The sequence below is a fragment of the Mauremys reevesii genome, linkage group 1 (assembly GCF_016161935.1).
Source record: "Mauremys reevesii isolate NIE-2019 linkage group 1, ASM1616193v1, whole genome shotgun sequence".
Classification (NCBI taxonomy): domain Eukaryota; kingdom Metazoa; phylum Chordata; order Testudines; family Geoemydidae; genus Mauremys; species Mauremys reevesii.
The window spans coordinates 262146965-262166127 of record NC_052623.1 but is presented as its reverse complement, the minus strand read 5'-3'; the positions used below and the strand labels follow the sequence as shown (position 1 = coordinate 262166127).

The 19163-nt window shown below is 43.4% G+C and overlaps 1 protein-coding gene across 3 annotated transcripts in view; it reads left to right on the top strand.

Annotated features, from left to right (window-relative positions):
* SLC41A2 (solute carrier family 41 member 2) overlaps positions 1 to 19163 on the top strand; it is a 94025-nt gene that overhangs the window by 52109 nt on the left and 22753 nt on the right. For all 3 annotated transcript variants that reach the window (XM_039484617.1, XM_039484612.1, XM_039484623.1), the window contains one exon: positions 434 to 513. In XM_039484617.1, the coding sequence (XP_039340551.1) occupies positions 434 to 513 (80 nt within the window). The remainder of the gene's footprint in view (positions 1 to 433; positions 514 to 19163) is intronic.

The following is a 19163-nucleotide window of genomic DNA, read 5'->3' as shown; positions in this document are numbered from 1 at the left end:
AATGCTGGTAATTCTAATGTATATGTTAAAATAGTAATTCTCCATGATTTATAAATCTGCTAAATCTGAAAGGATTTTCACAAGGACATTGAAAGGCACCTTTTTGACATCAGTACCTCCCTCTTCCAAATATCAGGTTCCTATTTCAAACCTCTCAGGTGCAAAAACTGTTTTTAAAAGGAGCATTGATAAAACTGTGTTTTTCACTAATAATCTCCTCAGGAGCAGTGGAACTGTATGCTCAAACTTTCCTAAAAAAGGCGGGCAGAAGGGACAGTGAGAGAGCAACCAAGCATAGAACATTTTCAGGTCACTTTTTGAACAAGTGTTACTAAGAATTTTGAATACTTAAAGACTGACTGATAGAATTTGAAAAATAAATATTGGTGCACCTGTTTGCTTTGTTCTAAATGTTGTACTTTATATTTTTCAGCATTGGTGGCCTTATTCTGGACACAACTGTTTCTGATCCTAATTTGGTTGGGATTGTTGTTTATACTCCAGTAATCAATGGTAAGGCTGTAATAGGATTATTTTATAATAAATATCAACAAGTCTCTATACATGTTTTATAAAAGATTATTACACTAAAGTTCAGCTGCAGTGGGTGGGTATCTACTACATTAATTTTAAGTTGTTACTTTGGTATCAGAAACAGGGTAATTTAAAATAGTAGCAGTGACTCCTGGTCTTATGTACCAGAAACATCGAAGTGCATGTGTGAGAGAGAGAGAAAACAGGAGGCTAGTAGTACATATTTAAAGTTTGTGTAAGAAAGGGGGAAAGTTGAAAGAAAACATATTCAAATACTGTTTTTAAATTATGGTGACTGTTAAATATAGGATACCAAGATGTAATTCTTCAAGGGTTTTCTCTTGGACATATGGGGCAAATTTTCAAAAACAGTCTCCAAAATATGCAGGTGCAAGTATTAAGTGGTAATTATGCAGGCAAAATATAGAAATCATAGAGCAAGTTGGGTGTTGGTTCATATGCTTGCCTATACACCTCTACCCCGATATAAAGCGGTCCTCAAGAAACCGCGTTATATCAAACATACTTTGCGCCCCCCATCCCCCGTTCCTTGTTCCCTGACTGCCCCCTCCAGAGACCCCCCTCCGTAATCACCCCCAGGACCTCACCCCCTACCCAACCCCCCTGTCCCCTGACTGCTCTGACCCCTATCCACCCCTCCCTGCCCCCTGACAGGCACTCGCCGGCAGCAGCGGGAAGCAGCGCAGCCCGGCCCCAGTCCGCTCCACTCTGCTGCCTCCCAGCTGCGGCGCTCTGCTTCCCATTGCCGGTAAATAGGGGAGGTTGGGGAAAGGATGCCCTCCCGGACTCACCTGCGGCAGGAAGCGGAGCGACGCGGCCCCAGCCTGCTCCGCTTTCCTTGTCCCGGCCCCAACTGGGGGGTGGCTGGGGAAAGGTCCTGCACTCACCTGCAGTGGGAAGTGTAGCGCCACGGCTGGGAGCTGGCGGAGTGAAGCTGGTTGGGGCTGGGCTGCTCCGCTTCCCACCGCCGGTGAGTGCGGGGCAGTTGGGGAAAGGATGCCCCCCGCACTCACCGGCGGCAGGAAGCGGAACAAGGCGGCCCCAGCCCGCTCCACTCTGCTAGCTCCCAGCTGCGGCGCTCCACTTCCTGCCGCTGGTGAGTGCGGGGAGTTTGGGGAAAGGACGCCCTCCGCACTCACCGGTGGCAGGAAGTGGAGCGCCGCGGCTGGGAGGTGGCAGAGTGGACCGGGCTGGGGCCGCGTCGCTCTGCTTCCTGCCGCAGGTGAGTGCGTGGAGGTTGGGGAAATGACGCCCCCCGTACTCACCTGCGGTGGGAAGCGGAGCGCTGCGGCTGGGAGCTGGCGGAGTGGAGCGGGCTGGGGCCAGGCTGCTCCGCTTCCGCCGCTGCTGGTGAGCGCAGGGGGGGGATCCCTTCCCCCAAACCCCCTCCCCCGAGTGACCCTGCTGGGGCCGGGGCAAGGGAAGCAGAGCAGGCTGCTCCCGGACCCCCGCTAATCCCCCGGGCCACTCTGGGACTGCAGGGCCCCCAAAAGTGCCCTCCCACAGCTCCTGCCCCCAAGACCGTCTACCCCTTATTAAACCCCTCAGCCCCGGCCTGGTCCGGCACCCTTAACACGCTGCTCAGAGCAGTGTGTCGGAGCTTTACCATGTTATATGTGAACCCGCATTATATCGGGCGATGTTATATCAGGTAGAGGTGTATGTGCAACTGCATGTACAAATCAAACATTTTGCAGCCATGCAGATATATATTTGTGAACATTAATTAGGTCCATGAATTATATGTGGATATTTCCTAAATTCCTGTCTCTGAATTAATTCTTTAAGCATAGATGTGGAATGTTGGATTAATTTGTCAGCATAATACACTATTTTTTTAAAATAAAATGTCTTGTAAGTCAAGCCCTGCACAGGTACAAAATTTGTATCCGAATCCAATCTGTGATCCACAGACATGGTCTGTGGATGCGGATATCCGCAGATTTGTACTATACGTAGGCTCTACTTGTAAGAAATATATTTGTTTTCTAGTTCTGATTTATTCTTCATTGGTCTACTTTGCAGTGTGCAAAAAGATCTCACGTAGAAATTAGACACGGGACTTTCTTATTTGCAGTAGGTTTTCTGTTTACTGTGTAGCAAGTGTGAAAGGTATAAAGATACTTTCTCTAAATATAAATATTGTGATAAATCTCTGCTCATTTCCATTCATAAAAATATACAAAAGGGAGCCTAAGACTCTTAGAGCTGGTCTACACTGCAAAGTTAGGTCAGCTTAACTACATCGCTCAGGGCTGTGAAAAATTTCACGCTCTGTGCAATGTAATTAAGCCAACCTAAACCCTGGTATAGACACCTCTAGGTTGATGGAAGAATTCTTCTCAGAGAGGTGGATTTACTACAGCAATGGATAATGTTTCCTCTAATTTTTTCATCCATGTGCGGAATGAATTTTTGTATGTGCACCAATATTGAGATAATGTGTGGATGTGCGCCACCAGTAGAAATTAAAACCCTAGATATAATATATATTTTTAAGAAGTTATCATAGGGATAATTACTCCAGCCAGGACAGGTTAGGCATTTTAGAACTCACTACTCAAAGAATTAAATTTAAGCATAAGAGAGAAATAAAATTATGAAATGCACAGACCAGTCAAAAAAAAATCAGCACTTTTAACGAATAAAATTATAGAGCATATATGTGCATTGCAGGAAGTACCAAGAAGTAACAACAAAAACAATAATAGAAGTTTTTGTTGGGAGGTGAGTGTAAAAGAGACTCTGTGTGAGAGAGAGCGAGAGAGAGAGTGTGTGTGTGTATTCGTGAGTGTGTGAGAGAGAGACAGACTGTGTGTGTGTGTGTGTGTGTGTGTGTGTGTGAGAGAGAGAGAGAGAGAGAGTGAGTGTGTATGTGTGTGTGAGACTGCGCTATCACTTTAAGCAGAGCAACACTCACCAGTCTGAAAGCTTGTTCAGACAAAGCAGCAGCCGCCAGCAGCTCTGTCTCACTCCCTAGCGCTGTTCCCCCCTCACCTCCACTGCTTTGCGGAGATAGGGTACATGGGGGGAGGACGGGGACACCCTGACATCAGTGCCCCTCCCTTCTCCCTCCCCACTCTGCACAGCAGGCAGGAGGCTCCCAGGAGCAGCTGGCGAGGAGTTCCAAGGCAGAGGGCAGGAGCAGCGTGGCAGTGGGGGAAGGGCACCTGAACATCGTCATTGCTGAGAATGTGCGCAACTAATAATCAAGTGTGCAGCACTTGATGGACTGTTGTATGGCCACACAGGTGTGCCACTTAGAGGGAACACTGGCAATGGACAAACCCTTTCTGTCATTTTAGTGTTTATGCTACAGCGCTGCAGCTGTGCTGCTGTACCATTTCTAGTGTAGATGAACTCTAGATGCCTTTGAATTAACAAACAAGTGAAAATCAGTATCTAACCCATTAACATTCCCTTCCTAACTCCCCAAAAAACTCTACCTTTAACACAACTACCCACCTGAATTTTAGTTCCCCTTACTCCTCAAAGTCCCAAATTAGTATGCCTTGCAGCATTCTGTGAGGGTCAGCAGACCTGAGCTATCTTTGACCAAAGATTGGGAGGAATTGGTTCCATAAACTGTTAGGGAAGCTAAACACTCAGGTACCACTACCAGGTAGTATGCTCCTTCCATGTTTGTGGAACCGACAGCCCTTTGTTTCTTGTTTTTAACCATTGATGGTGGAGATGTTCTCTGATGCATTAGTTATAAGTGTTAGTTCTGAATTTACCATTCCTCAAACCACTTAAGCCAGGGTTTTCAGAAGAGACAATAGTAGTGCCTCAACTGGCTCCCCTGCTTGATACTTTCAAGGGAGCTGACTTTCAGAGGATCATTGCTCAGCATTTTTCTAAAAACCAGTTCTTTTTAAAGGTTTTTCAAGTTGGGCATCCAAAATCACATCACTTCTGAAAATCTTGGCCTTAATTGTTTTTCCTGTGATGTGTGGCTGACAAGCTTCTTGATTCTGGAGCTTTATGCAACAAGATCCTGGAATTAATAAGCACCAGAGATGACAGAGCTTTATAAGGCACCCACAGCTTACCATAGTGGCAAGAAACTATAATAGCTGAAGGCTTTGAGGCAACTGGACTATCAGCTAGAATTCTGATCAGTATAACAACATTTAAGAGTCTCCTTGCAGACAGCTTTGTGCCAAGTGAAAGTCTTATGTCAAAGAACTAACATCCAGCTTCATCAAGCTTTCACAATCTTTGCAAAAGTACTGATGGAATACTTCCAACTATCTGTGTAGAACAGTAGTTGATTTTGAAATGGTGAGGTGGAGAACAGGCAATATATTTGTCTTAGTTACATCCTTGCGCTGAAGTGAAACACTGCATCAAGACTGCCACAGATGAGTCCCTCCACTAATGTGTCCCTACACCGGGCAGAAATACTAAAGAGCTGCTGACAGTGGTTGCCAGGACAACCTCCGTCAATGTTTCAAAAGCACACGAAGAAGAAAGGCCAATAGGTCCCCATGGCAACCTCTCGTGTATCGTGAGGAGGATTTGGCAAAGGTTTTTGTGTCAGTTTCCCTCCTTTGGCAAATCAGTGTTCATTAAGGAGAAACATTGGCCTGACAAGAAACCAATGATGGTTTAAATTAGTATTGCAAAGGCATTAGGCATCAATGTTCTCATTTCAGTCAATCTCTGAGTCTTGAGCATCCAGTACTCCAGATGTGCAATGTGAACTGAGTTTTCCTGCAGTTGAGCTTCCAAGCTAAACAAAGTGTAATTGGGGAGATTCCAATTTTTTCAGTTGATGACACCTGTGTTAAAGTGAGGTGAAAAGAAGTCATGTTGTACCTTGATATAATCGTAACCTATGCTTTCCCCTTTTCTGGGCCTTGAATGCATCACAGGCTTCTTCTCTTTGAAAGAATTTGAAGGATGTGACAGCATCACCTCTGAGGTGCCATAGCCGTCTGAGTCCATACTAACTATCCAAGTACCTGCTTGCTCACCTGGGATACTGGGAGTGTATAGGAATCCAGATATTGAGGGTTTGGGCTCAAAACCACATTTTTACCTACAAGAATGCAAGAAATTTTAGATTTCACGGGAGGTTTCACCATACCTATATCGACAAAAGTCTCATCATGCTATGAGACATTTTCACTTGGTTGCTGTCCAACTAAACCACTAGATCTTAAAGTCCCCTTTTCTTCTTCACTAGTTCAGGACAGATAGTTCTTGAAAAGATTGGGATTTAGCTGGAAAGATTTGCCGCAGTCAGTAGTTTCAGCATAGCCATTGAAACAGATAAATTCCATTGTAGATAGGTTCTTATACCACTTTGAGTGGAAGTTGATAAGGTAGGTGGTAACTCTTAGTTCCTGTTGGAGCTCATTCCATACTTTGGGACCAAACACTGAGAAGGCTGTTACCTGCAGAGACTACCTTTACTTTGTGGTAGAAAGTTTGAATCTGGCTGAGGAGCAGAGTTGTTGACCAGGGTCATCATCCCAGACTGTTAGGCAGTCTTTTAGATATCCTTGGCCCAGACTAAGGACCAAGACCTTGAATTTGAGTCAACATTTTATTGGAAGTCAGTGTAGAGAGCGGAGGACAGATCTGATGTGCTCACGGTAGCCTGCGTTGCTGAGGAGGTGTGCAGCTACATTGTGAATTTGGTGTGGAGTTGGTGATTCCTAAGGGCTGATGGCTTTTTGCTCAGGTATATTGCGTTTTAGTCCATCCAGGAGGTAAGGAAGGCATGTATAATTGAGGCCATGTAATCATCCACTAAGATGAAACTGAGTTAGCCTAGTCAACCAGAGGTGGTAGAAAATACTTGTAGATGCTGCTATGTGAGAGCTTAATGTCAGTAAATTAATCCAGGAACCTATTTAAACTGCAGACTGAATTGACCAATTGGTGGGTGGGTACCTGCAAGCAACAGAGACTGCACAATGGCAGCCAACTTCTCCACCTGGATTTCCTTTGCTCACATCATCACCTTTGTCTTGCTTGGGTTCAGATTCAGCCAGATGTTCTGCATCCCTAGGTTGATCTTGTCCAAGCACTGAGCCATCTTGGCAGTAGTGATATAGTCATATATCGTGAAGGATAACTAGAGCAGTTGGCATTCATACTGCTGGCACTTGAGTGTGTGTCCTCTTACCCTACTCTCCCTAGTAGCTGTGTGAAGTTATTGAAGAGGACCAGAAATAGAATTGATCATTGTGGGATCTTGCAGATGAGGGGTCTGTTGGCAGAGGTGCAGTTTCCCAAAAGGTGCAACTTGCTTTTGAGTGCATCCCAATGTTTATAGAACCCAACTGATGCATTTCCTTTATATCACCTTGGTGGATTCTCTTGTCTCACTGTAGTGGGTCACACAAGCTTTCATGGTGTCAAAATGGCAACCTATATCTGAGATGCACTGGCAGGGAGTTGGTCCAAAATAGTAAAATAAAAAGTGGATTTCCAAATTTCTCTGATTCTGAATTCAGCATCCAAGAATGTGTCCACAGTGGTATTGTGGACACATACTAGGTGGGTTGATACACCACCATTGTGTGTATCAAGGGTGGCATCCCATTAAATGTCTTTTAAAGGCTACGGCCATCTAAGTAAAACTATGCTTCTATTTAAAATGGTACCTTCGCACAAGTTGACTGTGTGAAACCTTCATTTACTTTTCCCCTTTTTAACATCCTCTGAGTAGTGATTGAACTTCATAGAGCTTTTTAATTGCTAAGAGTGAGTCTGTTATAACATCTCCCTTCAGAAAAAGGTTATGTATAATTCTTGTTCTCCTGAAGTTATTAGGTTCATTGATTCTCTCTCATCCACTTCCCCAAAGAGTTGAGGGAATATGTTCCTTAAAACTTTCTACCTCTTCCTCAAAAATAAATAAATAAATAAATAATGACTACTACTGTTCACCAAGGGCTGCTGGTTTCCCCTCCTCCCTCTTAACCAAGCAGTGGAGAACATAATATTTGCTGAGAGGGTATATGCGTGGCTACCCTCAAATTCTATAGCTAAGGGAATTTCTGCTATTCACATATGGGACACAGAAAGCAAAGAGTAGTGGTTCTCAAACTTTTGTACTGGTGACCCCTTTCACACAGCAAGCCCCTGAGTGTGACCTCCCTTGTATATTAAAAACACTTAAAATATTTAACACTATTATAAATGCTGGAGGTGCAGCGGGGTTTGGGATGGAGGCTGACAGCTTGCGACCCTCTGAGGGGTCTTGACCCCCAGTGTGAGAACACCTGGCTAAGAGTGTGGCTATATTATAATATGCCTTCTGAAAGAGGAAATTACAGGTAAAGTAATTTCCTTCATTCGATGTAGGCTCTCCTGTGCTTCATAGTTGGTCTGGTGCCTCTTGATTATTGCTGTTGTCAGTGTAAAGTATAAAACTGGAATTGAGAAAATCCTTTTACATAAACATATCTGCATATACCTTATTAACTATCAAAGATCCTAAGTGTGGACTACCTAATAGGTAGCTTTTGAAATATTACTGTTGCTGATCAATCAAAAACAAAAAACCTCCCACAAACTTCCCCTACCAGAGACTTTTCTTCTCTTGTGTTTTTTCTGAAGATGGCAGGGCCCCTCATCAGAAAGTCTGACTCTGCTTCAAAGTCTGTCTTATGGCAGGCCCAAATAAGTTAAACCTAAAACTGCTAGCTTACCCTGCTCCCTCAGTATGGTGCAAGAGAGAGACTGTATGGGTATGCACAGCACCACCTGAATCAGCCCTGCTGAGAGGATTTCCAGCCTTCCATACACTTGGAATTCTTATCTTGGGCCCCAAACAAGGACAGCAGCTGGGAGTTTCTCCCTCAAAATCCCAAAATGCTTCCAGGACCCTTCTTCATGCTCAGTCCCTGTCTCATAAGACTTTTCCCACAACCCCGCCCCCCCAATGTAGTAGTGCTGACCCTGAAGGATTTCCTTACCAGCTTTAAAGGGCTGGTAACCCTGGTACCTCATTATAAGTATTTGCCAAAAATAATATAATTATAATATAATAACATAAGGAAGATAATAACAGTCTGAACAATTTGCTTCAGACTGTGCTGCAGACATAAAGTAAGGTGCAGCTAATGGAAATAGCTACTTTATGTTTAGGTTTTGGTATAATTCTTAAACAAAACATAATCTAGTGTTTTGGAAATAGGTGAGGTTTAGAAGTGATTTTATATATAACAGCCATGTATATGTAGATATTTTGTCCATTTTATATATTGTTCCTATAAAAAAGTAATAACTTGCTTACACAGTGTTGTGCTCAAAATCTTTTCTGGAAAGGCAGCTGTATTGGGGAACTTAATAGTTTATCTAATTCTGCCTGTTTTCCCCAGAACACTTTACTTTTAATACAAATGCATACAACATGCATCTCTGAAGACAAGAAATTTGTAAGAAAGGACAATGCATGTAGGTACTAAAGCAAATAAGGGAGCTAATCTAAGCACGTCAGTTCTATAAAATGTAAGTTGATGAAATCATTGGTCAGATCTCCATGGCAGTATTTCAATTTGAAGTTTTGGAGAAATAATTTGGTTATATTTTGTTAGTGGTGTCCCTTGTTATAGAGTTGTGGAGCTGCATTGACTATTGTAATGGAGAATATTTTTCTCCTCTTTATGTCCTGGATGTTATTTTTATTATAAAAACTGCATGAGAAATCAGACTATTTGGCAGAATGCCAGATGGACTAATCAGCACAATTCATTGCTTGGAACTGTGGACTGTGTTGATTAAAATCACTGCTCAGAGATCAGAATTTCCTCAGACCTTATATTTTATACCCAAAATCACATTCTCTCCTTACTGTGTTGATTTTGGCCTGTTGCACAAACTATATAGTAGGTATGACTATAATACCTCTCATACCCTGTGATTGGTTAACTCTTAGCTTAGAAATGTTCATAGATAGTATTGAAAATGTAAAATATTGTTCATCTAAGTATCGTAAATATTAAGTTGCTTCTAGAAGGAGAAAAGTTGGAGTGAATTGTACATTACTGCCTACTGATACTAACTGATATTATAGGCAGAGCTGATAGGTACACCAGTAGTTAAGGTTGACTAATGCTTCCCATTATAAGGCTCTGTTTTCAGTTGCCTGTAACTTTGCCCAATTTTAGCCATTAGACTGAAATTTTCCTTGCCAGGTGTCTGCTTTAGGCATATCTGTTTTGGAAAGTTTCAGCTAAAATGGTTTGCCCATTTCTGAAGCAAGGGGAGTATTTTTATTTATTTATTTATTTTGCCCATATTAGAAATATTTTACAGTGATTTCACTGAGATGTTCTAGCACCTCCATGCTGTGGTGCAGGAACTCAGCATTTGATGAGGGAGTTGTTCGAGTGTCAGAGATGTGCCTTTTGCTGTCCCTGTTTGAAATCTGCTCAAATTTTGTCAAGTTAATAACCGTCTGAAAATCTCAGTACATGTTCTATAAAAATTTGTTAAAGTTCTGCAGCTAAACATTCTGAAGGCTCCATCTGCATTGAGTATGCCTCATCCCCATACAGCTCCTATAAGCTGGCCAGACTGCAAATGTGCTGTGTCCACAAAATTACCTGGCATGTTCCATCCCAGGCCTGCAGGGGCTGAGCAAATTTTTCCTTGCAATTTCTTCTCTTGGATGCTGGGGGCCACTGTGGCACTAGGCGCCACAAATGAGAGCAGGTAGGCAAAGAAAAGCCTGAGGCTGGCCTGTGCCAGCAAACTCAGGCTTGCAGAGCTAGGTCTCCAGCACTGTTTCACTGCTGTGTAGACTTTCAGGCTTGGGCTGGAGCCCAAGCTCTGGAACCTTGTGAGGTGGGAGGGTTCTAGGGCTCGGACTGGAGCCCAAGCACCTGGGTAAGGCATTTGAACTAGACTTTCCACAGGTTGCCATTAATTGAGTGTACAGCACCTTATTTTTTTCTGGATATCCAGTTGGAGACCCTGCAGTCTGATCTGCAGAAGTCCTGAGCATTCACAGCTGAAACTGAAGTCAATGGGAGCTGTGCTTTGAACATATTAATTGCTATATCGTGCTAAGTACTCTGAAAAATATGGTCCTAGGTGTCTCAAATTAGGCATCCAAAATTACTGGACACTCTTAACCTTAATCTTTCTGTGCCATCTGTAAAATGGGAATAACACAACTACCTCACTTCATGGGGTGTTGTGAAAATAAATTCATGAGTGTTTGTTAGGCATTCAGATACTATAGTGATGAGTACCTTAGAAAAGCCCATGAGGAAATTAATAATGCTGTATACATTTAAGATTTTTAATAGTGTGCTACACTCTGGACAATGAGAATAAAATGAAATATTGAATAGTTGCTCAGTTGGTGACCACAATTCATCCTGTGCACTGAATGAGGCAGGGAGGGGGGCCGATGGAAGAAATAGTATGTGATCGTGTTAAAGACTGTATCATAATGCGAACCAGCTCCACCTATAAGAGGTATATGTTTTGGGAATTCATTGTAACAATGTACATATAACTTATTTCTCAAATTGTAGATTAAAAAGTTACTGCAGCCTTGCTATAGCAAAAGTCATCAGTATTTGATTAGACGTATTGAGTTGGGGAGATGTGCACACAACTGGAAACTTTAAAAATATTGAACATCTTTGTACAGGTGGAGTCAGATTCTACAATATGCTGAATGTCTTCTGTCAATTGCTAAATGGCCTCAACTCCCATTGACTTGCAGGTGATGCTCAGCAGCTTGTAGGATCAGACCCTTGAAGGAGGGAGGTATATACATTAAGATTACCCAACTCTTCCCTTTATAAGACTCTGTTTTCAACTGTTTACAACATTGCCAAATGTAAACCATTTCAGCTGAAACTTTCCATGCCAAGTGTCTGTCTGTGGCTTCAAAGTTTTGGAAAGTTTCAAACAAAACAGTTCAGCCATTTTAGAGAATATGTTGGGCGGGGGGGGGGAATAAATATTTTATTAAAATGTTAAAATATTTTAAAATTGCTATTGAGAAGTTATAGATTTCCATACTTTAGAGAAGGGATTTGAAATTTGGCAGAGGGGTAATGTTTGTGTCAGGTATGTACCTTTTGCTGTTCCTATGGAACTCTGGTGACTGTGCATGCACCATCTCCACACAGCAACCACACATGTCCATTCCTAGGGTACAGAGGCTCAGCAGGACTTTCCCTGAACTTTCAGCTCTTAGCTACTGTGGGCTGGGTGGGACTGGACACCAGAACTGAGAGAGAACAGAGAGACTATCTCCCTTGTGCTCTCAATATCCCCACCCCATTCCCTGCAGCTGGTGCCCAGGCAGCATGGAAGAAGAGGGTGCCTGACTCAGATACAGGGAGCTAAGAGCTAGACCAGGGTGAGGGAAGATGAAGGAGTAGATTAGGAGAAGGGGCCACAGTGGTTGGGGATGGAGGAAGACTGAGAGTGGAGGCTGCAAGACAGAAGGGGAGGAAAAACTGCGACTGGGACCTGAGGGGTTGGGACTGGGAGACAGGAACTGGTTGAGCAAGACGGCTGGGGGGAACTGAGAAGCAGTTGATGTGGAGGGTCAGACTGAGATTGAAAGAGGAGCTCAGGGAACTTGGACTTGTTAGGCAAGCAGACTATAATTGGGAATCAGTGAGGTGGGTAGGGAGAAGAGCAAATCTGATGAGAAGCTGTGGCACATGGGAAGAACTGGGACTAGCTGGGCAAAGAGACTGGAACAAGAGGCCAGTGAGGGGGGGCAGACAAATGTGGGAAATGACTGGAGTTGGGGAAGGGTGAGAGACAGATTGGACCAGGAGTTTTTTGTGGGGGGGGGGGACTTGGGGCTGGCTGAGTGCTTGACTTCACAACTTAATATTCTTTTAACATAATCTCTGACTGTGCACGTGCACAATAAAATGAAGATGATGGGTTGATGCAAAAATATATAATTCTCTCTCTTACACACACACACACACATATATAGTGTTGTGGAGCAACTTATTTTTTTGTAATCAAATACAGTGAGTCTGAAGATGGGCAAATATATATTAGTACAACATATTACGTATACTTTAAACACCTCAAATACTTAGAACTATGCCAGGGGTAGGCAACCTATGGCACGTGTGCCAAAGGCGGCACGCAAGCTGATTTTCAGTGGCACTCACACTGCCTGGGTCTGGGGAGCTCTGCATTTTAATTTAATTTTTAAATGATGCTTCTTAAACATTTTAAAAGCCTTATTTACTTTACATACAACAATAGTTTAGTTATATATTATAGACTTATAGAAAGAGACCTTCTAAAAACATTAAAATGTATTATTGGCACGCGAAAGCTTAAATTAAGTGAATAAATGAAGACTTGGCACACCACTTCTGAAAGGTTGCCGACCCCTGAACTATGCAATTAACAAGCATATTTAACCATAGCGTAGCCAAGACATAACATTGTTTCCATGATACATTAGGACAGGTGGTTTTTCTTTGAGAAATGTTATATCCATGTTATATAGCCAAGCTAACAGACTAACTCAGTGTAGTCTGTAGCAAAGCTCCTTTAATACAGTTCTCAGAAAAAATTATTTCCAGTACTAGACACTGAAATTATGTTTGCAACCATATTTATAGATATAACTGGCATGATTTTGGCTGTACCATGGACAGGGTCTTATGTGTTGAGAGTGTTTGTTAAATGACAATGAACAAGGCTGACAACTGTTCTGTAGAAATATTTATCCTAAGGAATGGAGTTGTCTTTTAATTCTAAAATGTTTCAGTGAAGTGACAGGGTTTTTTGGTAGTTTTTTAAATAATGAAGTCAGGGATGGCATCCTTGTCTACTAGAGAGCTTAACTTCTGTTATCCTTAGTGACAGTTTAGTATTCTTATGCAGAAGTTAAGCAGATCTGCTTTGCTGTGAGGGATACAAGTCAATTTTTAAGATTTTACTTTCAAAGAAAATGTCATTATATATTATGGTTCCCATGTGAATAAAAGGAAACTAGCAAAATTAGTCTTTATAATAACTGGAAGGCTATAGCATGATGAGAGTAACTTTTTTTTTCAGGAAACATATTTCTGATATAAAATAAACATAAATTTGTGCTTTGAAGCAGTCCATAGGCATGCCTGCAGTTCATTTCTTAATGCTATCAATTACAGGGCTTCCTTAGGCACTTAAAAGGAGTTCATTCAAAAGCTAAGGATTCACACCAGTAATTCGGTGAATTGACAACCTGTTGTTTTTCTAATGTTGTTAATCTACAGAATTATATCTTTTAATGCTTTTCTGCTACCCTCAGTGATGTAATTAGTCTGGTATTGCCTGGGTAATTTCATGGGCATGGTAAAAAAAAAAAAAAAAAAAAAAAAAGCAGCTATGAGAAGAAACAAATTGAATATTACTCCAGAAAAATACCTTTCCATTTGGCATTGATACTCTTAAGGTATGAATAACTTAAAAATCCTTAACTCTGTAGCTGATGAGAATTTAGATAATTAAATCTGAAATATTTTCAGAACTAATAAATATGACTGGCTGATCACCAGACAAGCTGCAGCGGCATAGGAGCCAGCAAACAGGGCTGTAAACAGGGGAGTTTGCAAGGGGGCTTTGTGGGGAAGACTAAGAGAGCTAGGCAGAGGAATAGACAAGCTAGCGAAGGGAGTGGGTGGTGTTCTTCCAGTGTTCTGGTGCCCGTTGGGGGTTTGTTTTGCTGTGAGTGGTGGTGTTTTGGTTTGGTTTGTGTTTCCCAGACTAACAAGTTTTAGGTGGGAAGGCTATGACAGATACAGAGGCAGCAGTGGAAGACACAATGAAGATGACTGGATGTGGAAGCTGCAGCATGTACATGATCCTGGAAGGGGGTACCTCAAAAGAGTTTTGTCTGCATGAAGTGCCGCCTGATAGAGCTGATGGAAGGAAAGATCTGAGGATTGGAGTTGCAGGTGGAAACTCTGGTTGATTTTAGAAGGGGGTTCGAGCAGATGATGGAGCAAAGACATGAGGAGGCTGAAGGGAAAAGCTCACACTTGCAGATGGAAGCAGGACCAAAGAACTCTGAGGGGAGATTGCTGGGTGAGGAAAGTGGACAGTGGAAGCATGTGACTAAGAGAACCAGGCAGAGGAAAAGACGGGCTAGTGAAGGAGAAATAGAGCTCAGGAACAGGTTTTCGGAGTTGGAAAATCAGGTGGTCGCTGAAGGTGAGAGGGCAAGGAAGAAGAAAAGAACAGCTAGTCCTATAGGAAGAGGGGAAGAGTCAATGGAGATAACACCAAATATGAGCCCCAGGAGGATACGGGATGGATTGCAGAGGATTGCAAGGGACAACAGGAATTGTGAGGACTTACAGCCAGAGGGAATGGGGGATAGGCCAGAGAATTGAACCATCGCCAGGAAAAGGCAGGTCTACGTGATTGGGGACTCCTTCCTGAGAAGAATAGACAGGCCTGTAACCAGAGCTGATCTGGAGAACAGAAGGGTGTGCTGTCTGCCAGGTGCTAAGATATGGGATGTGGACCTAAGGCTGAAGAGGATCCTAACGGGAGCGGGAAAGAATCCACTGATTGTCCTCCATGTGGGAACAAATGATACAGCTAGATTCTTGCTGGAACGTATCAAGGGGGACTATGCTAGGCTGGGGAAGACGCTTAAGGAAATCGAGGCTCAGGTGATCTTCAGTGGGATTCTGCCTGTCCTAGAGAAGGGCGACAAAGGTGTGACAAGATTATGGTGATCAACAGATGGCTCAGACAGTGATGCTATAAGGAGGGCTTTGGGATGTATGGCCACTGAGAGGCATTCATGGACAGAGGATTGTTCTCTCGGGATGGACTTCTCCTGAGTAAGAAGGGAAATAGACTTCTAAGATGGAGGCTGGCACAACTGATTAAGAGAGCTTTAAACTAGGAATTTGGGGGAGATGGTTGGGAGATGTCCAGGTAATCTCCAGGCTGGAATTTAACATTGAGAGGGAAGAAAACGAAGTAAGAAAGGATACAGCCGTGGGTATGAGAATGGACATAAAGAGGAAGGGTACTGTAGATACTGGTCTAATAGGTGATACTGGTGGTAGAATGTCTGTGCCTAATTGGGTAAAGAATGTCAGTGAAGCCAAATGGCAAAAATTAAGATGTTTGTACAATAATGCGAGGCACCTAGGTAACAAAATGGAGGAACTCGAGCTACTGGTGCAGGAAGTGAAACTGGATATTATATAGATAACAGAAACATGGTGGAATAGTAATCATGACTGGAGTACAGGTATTGAAGGGTATGTGCTGTTTAGGAAAGACAGAAATAAAGGCAAAGGTGGTGAAGTAGCATTGTATATCAATGATGAGGTAGACTGTAAGGAAATAAGTGATGGAATGGATAAGACAGAGTCTGTCTGTCTGGGGAAAAAAATCGCATTGGGAAAGAAAGCTACTAGAGCCTTCCCTGGGATAGTGCTTGGGGTGTGCTACAGACCGCCAGGATCCGATTTGCATATGGATAGAGACCTCTTTAATGTTTTTAATGAAGTAAACGCTAATGGGAATTGTGTGCTCATGGGAGACTTTAACTTCCCAGATATAGACTGGAGGACAAGTGCTAGTAATAATCATAGGGCTCAGATTTTCCTGGATGCGATAGCTGATGGATTCCTTCACCAAGTAGTTGAAGAACCAAGAAGAGGGGATGCCATTTTAGATTTAGTTTTGGTGAGTAGTGAGGACCTCATAAAAGAAATGGTTGTAGGGGACAACCTTGGTTCGAGTGATCATGAGCTAATTCAGTTCAAACTAGATGGAAAGATAAACAAAAATAGATCTGGGATTAGGGTTTTTGATTTCAAAAGGGTTAACTTTAAAGAATTAAGGAAATTAGGTAGGGAAGTGGATTGGACTGAAGAACTCGTGGCTCTAAAGGCAGAGGAGGCCTGGAATTACTTCAAGTCAAAGTTGCAGAAACTATCAGAAGCCTGCATCCCAAGAAAGGGGAAAAAATTCATAGGCAGGAAGTGTAGACCAAGCTGGATGAGCAAGCATCTCAGAGAGGTGATTTAAGAAAAAGCAGAAAGCCTACAAGGAGTGGAAGATGGGAGGGATTAGCAAGGAAAGCTACCCTATTGAGGTCAGAACATGTAGGGATAAAGTGAGAAAGGCCAAAAGCCATGTAGAGTTGGACCTTGCAAAGGGAATTAAAATCAATAGTAAAAGGTTCTATAGCAATATAAATAAGAAGAAAACAAAGAAAGAATAAGTGGGACCGCTAAACACTGAGGATGGAGTGGAGTTTAAGGATAATCTAGGCATGGCCCAATATCTAAACAAATACTTTGCCTCAGTCTTTAATGAGGCTAATGAGGAGCTTAGGGAGAATGGTAGGATGACAAATGAGAATAAGGATATGGAGGTAGATATTACCACATTCGAGGTAGAAACCAAACTCGAACAGCTTAATGGGACTAAATCGGGGGGCCCAGATAATCTTCATCCAAGAATATTAAAAGAACTGGCACATGAAATTGCAAGCCCATTAGCAAGAATTTTTAATGAATCTGTAAACTCAGGGGTTGTACCATATGACTGGAGAATAGACTCATAGACTTTAAGTCAGAAGGAACCATTATGATCATCTAGTCTGACCTCCTGCACAATGCAGGCCACAGAATCTCACTCACCCACTCCTATAACAAACCCCTAACCTATGTCTGAGTTATTGAAGTCCTCAAATCATGGTTTAAAGACCTCAAGGTGCAGAGAATCCTCCAGCAAGTGACCCATGCCCCATGCTGCAGAGGAAGGCAAAAAAAAACCCCAGGGCTTCTGCCAATCTGCCCTGGAGGAAAATTTCTTTCCGACCTCAAATATGGCGATCAGCTAAACCCTGAGCATCTGGGCAAGACTCACCAGCCAGCACCCAGGAAAGAATTCTCTGTAGTAACTCAGATTCTTTCCTGGGTGCTGGCTGGTGAGTCTTGCCCACATGCTCAGATTGAAAAGACTTTGTGACCAAAACCCCCACCTCTCATGTCCTGTTTAGTCCATCAGCTTCTCCCCTTGTGTTTGCCTGAAGCCTAATGACAACACAAGCTGCTGGGATACAACACCTTTGTCCAGGTCCCTTGATCAAGACTGAGGAGGAGGTGTGTAGGTTCCAGAAACTTCTTCAGTACTTCTCCTTAGAGCAGGGGTGGGCAAACTTTTTGACCCAAGGGCCACATTTGGGTTGCAAAACTGTATGGAGGGCCTGGTAGTGAAGGCTGTGCTTCCCCAAACAGCCTGGCCCCTCCCCACATCTGACTCTCCCACTCCCCTAATTGCCCCCCTCAGAACCCTGACCCATCCAACCCCCCTCGCTCCTTGTCCCCTAAGCACACCCTCCTGGGACCCCTGCCTCAACCGCCCCCCAGAACCCCACCCCTTATCCAACCCCCCTGCTCCCAGTTCCCTGACTGCCCCAACCCCTATACACACCCCCACCCCCTGACAGGCCCCCCGGGACCCACACCTATCCAACCACTCCTGTTGCCCATCCTCCGACCCCTATCCACACCCCCACCCCCTGAGACTCCCACGCTTATCCAAACCTTCCCCCCAACACGTTCCCCATCCCCTGACCACCCCCCAGAACCTCCGCCCATCCAACCACTCCCTGTCCCCTGACTGCCCCCCAGGAGCTCCGCCCCCTTATCCAACCCCCCAACCTCTTACCATGCCGTTCAGAGCAGCATGTCTGGCAGCCGCGCTGCCCGGCCAGAGCCAGACATGCTGCCATGCTGCTCAGCAGGAGCGTGCAACCCTGCCGCCCAGAGCGCTGTCCGCATGGCAGTGGAGGGAGCGGGGACAGTAGGGGAGAGGCCAGGAGCTCAAGGGCTGGGCAGGACGGTCCCACGGGCTGGATGTGACCCGCAGGCCATAGTTTGCCCACCTCTTCCTTAGAGTTTACAGAGTTCTCTGCATAAAATTAACTATACATCAGTCATCTTAGCAAGATTTATTTAAAAACAGAGAACATAGTATTAAAAGAAAAGAATTACTTTAACATCTAGTTTTGCCTTTCTCAGAAGTTAACAAGATAAGACATTCTCAGCTTACTTACAGAGAAAACAGAAAAGTGAACAGCTTACTTTTTTTGAAAACAGTCTCCTCTGTCTAACCACTTTGGCCATACTGTTAGCTTTCTTTGATAACTGGATACCTTATCTTTGCTCTTTTCGTTGTCTTGGGGGACTGTGTCAATTTATAGACTCAGACTTTAAGGCCAGAAGGGACCATATGATCATCTAGTCTGACCTGCACATTGCTGGCCACAGAAGCTTACCCACTCACTCCTGTAATAGACTCATAATCTCTGGCTGAGTTACTGAAGTTATCCAATATTGATTTAAAGACTTTAAGTTACAGAGAATCCACTATTTACTCTAGTTCAAACTAGCAAGTGACTCAAGCCCCATGCTGAGGAAGGCAAAAAACAAAACAAAACAAAACAGGTCTCTACTAGATTTCCCTTAATCAAGGGCCACTGTCTCCTCTTTCAAACCAATTTTCTGTTTTCCTCTAAAACATGGCTCATGGAGGATGCAAAGACACTTGATGATGATAAATAGCCATTTTTCAAAGGCTTAACATCTTAGACCACATTTCACAGACCAGTCTGC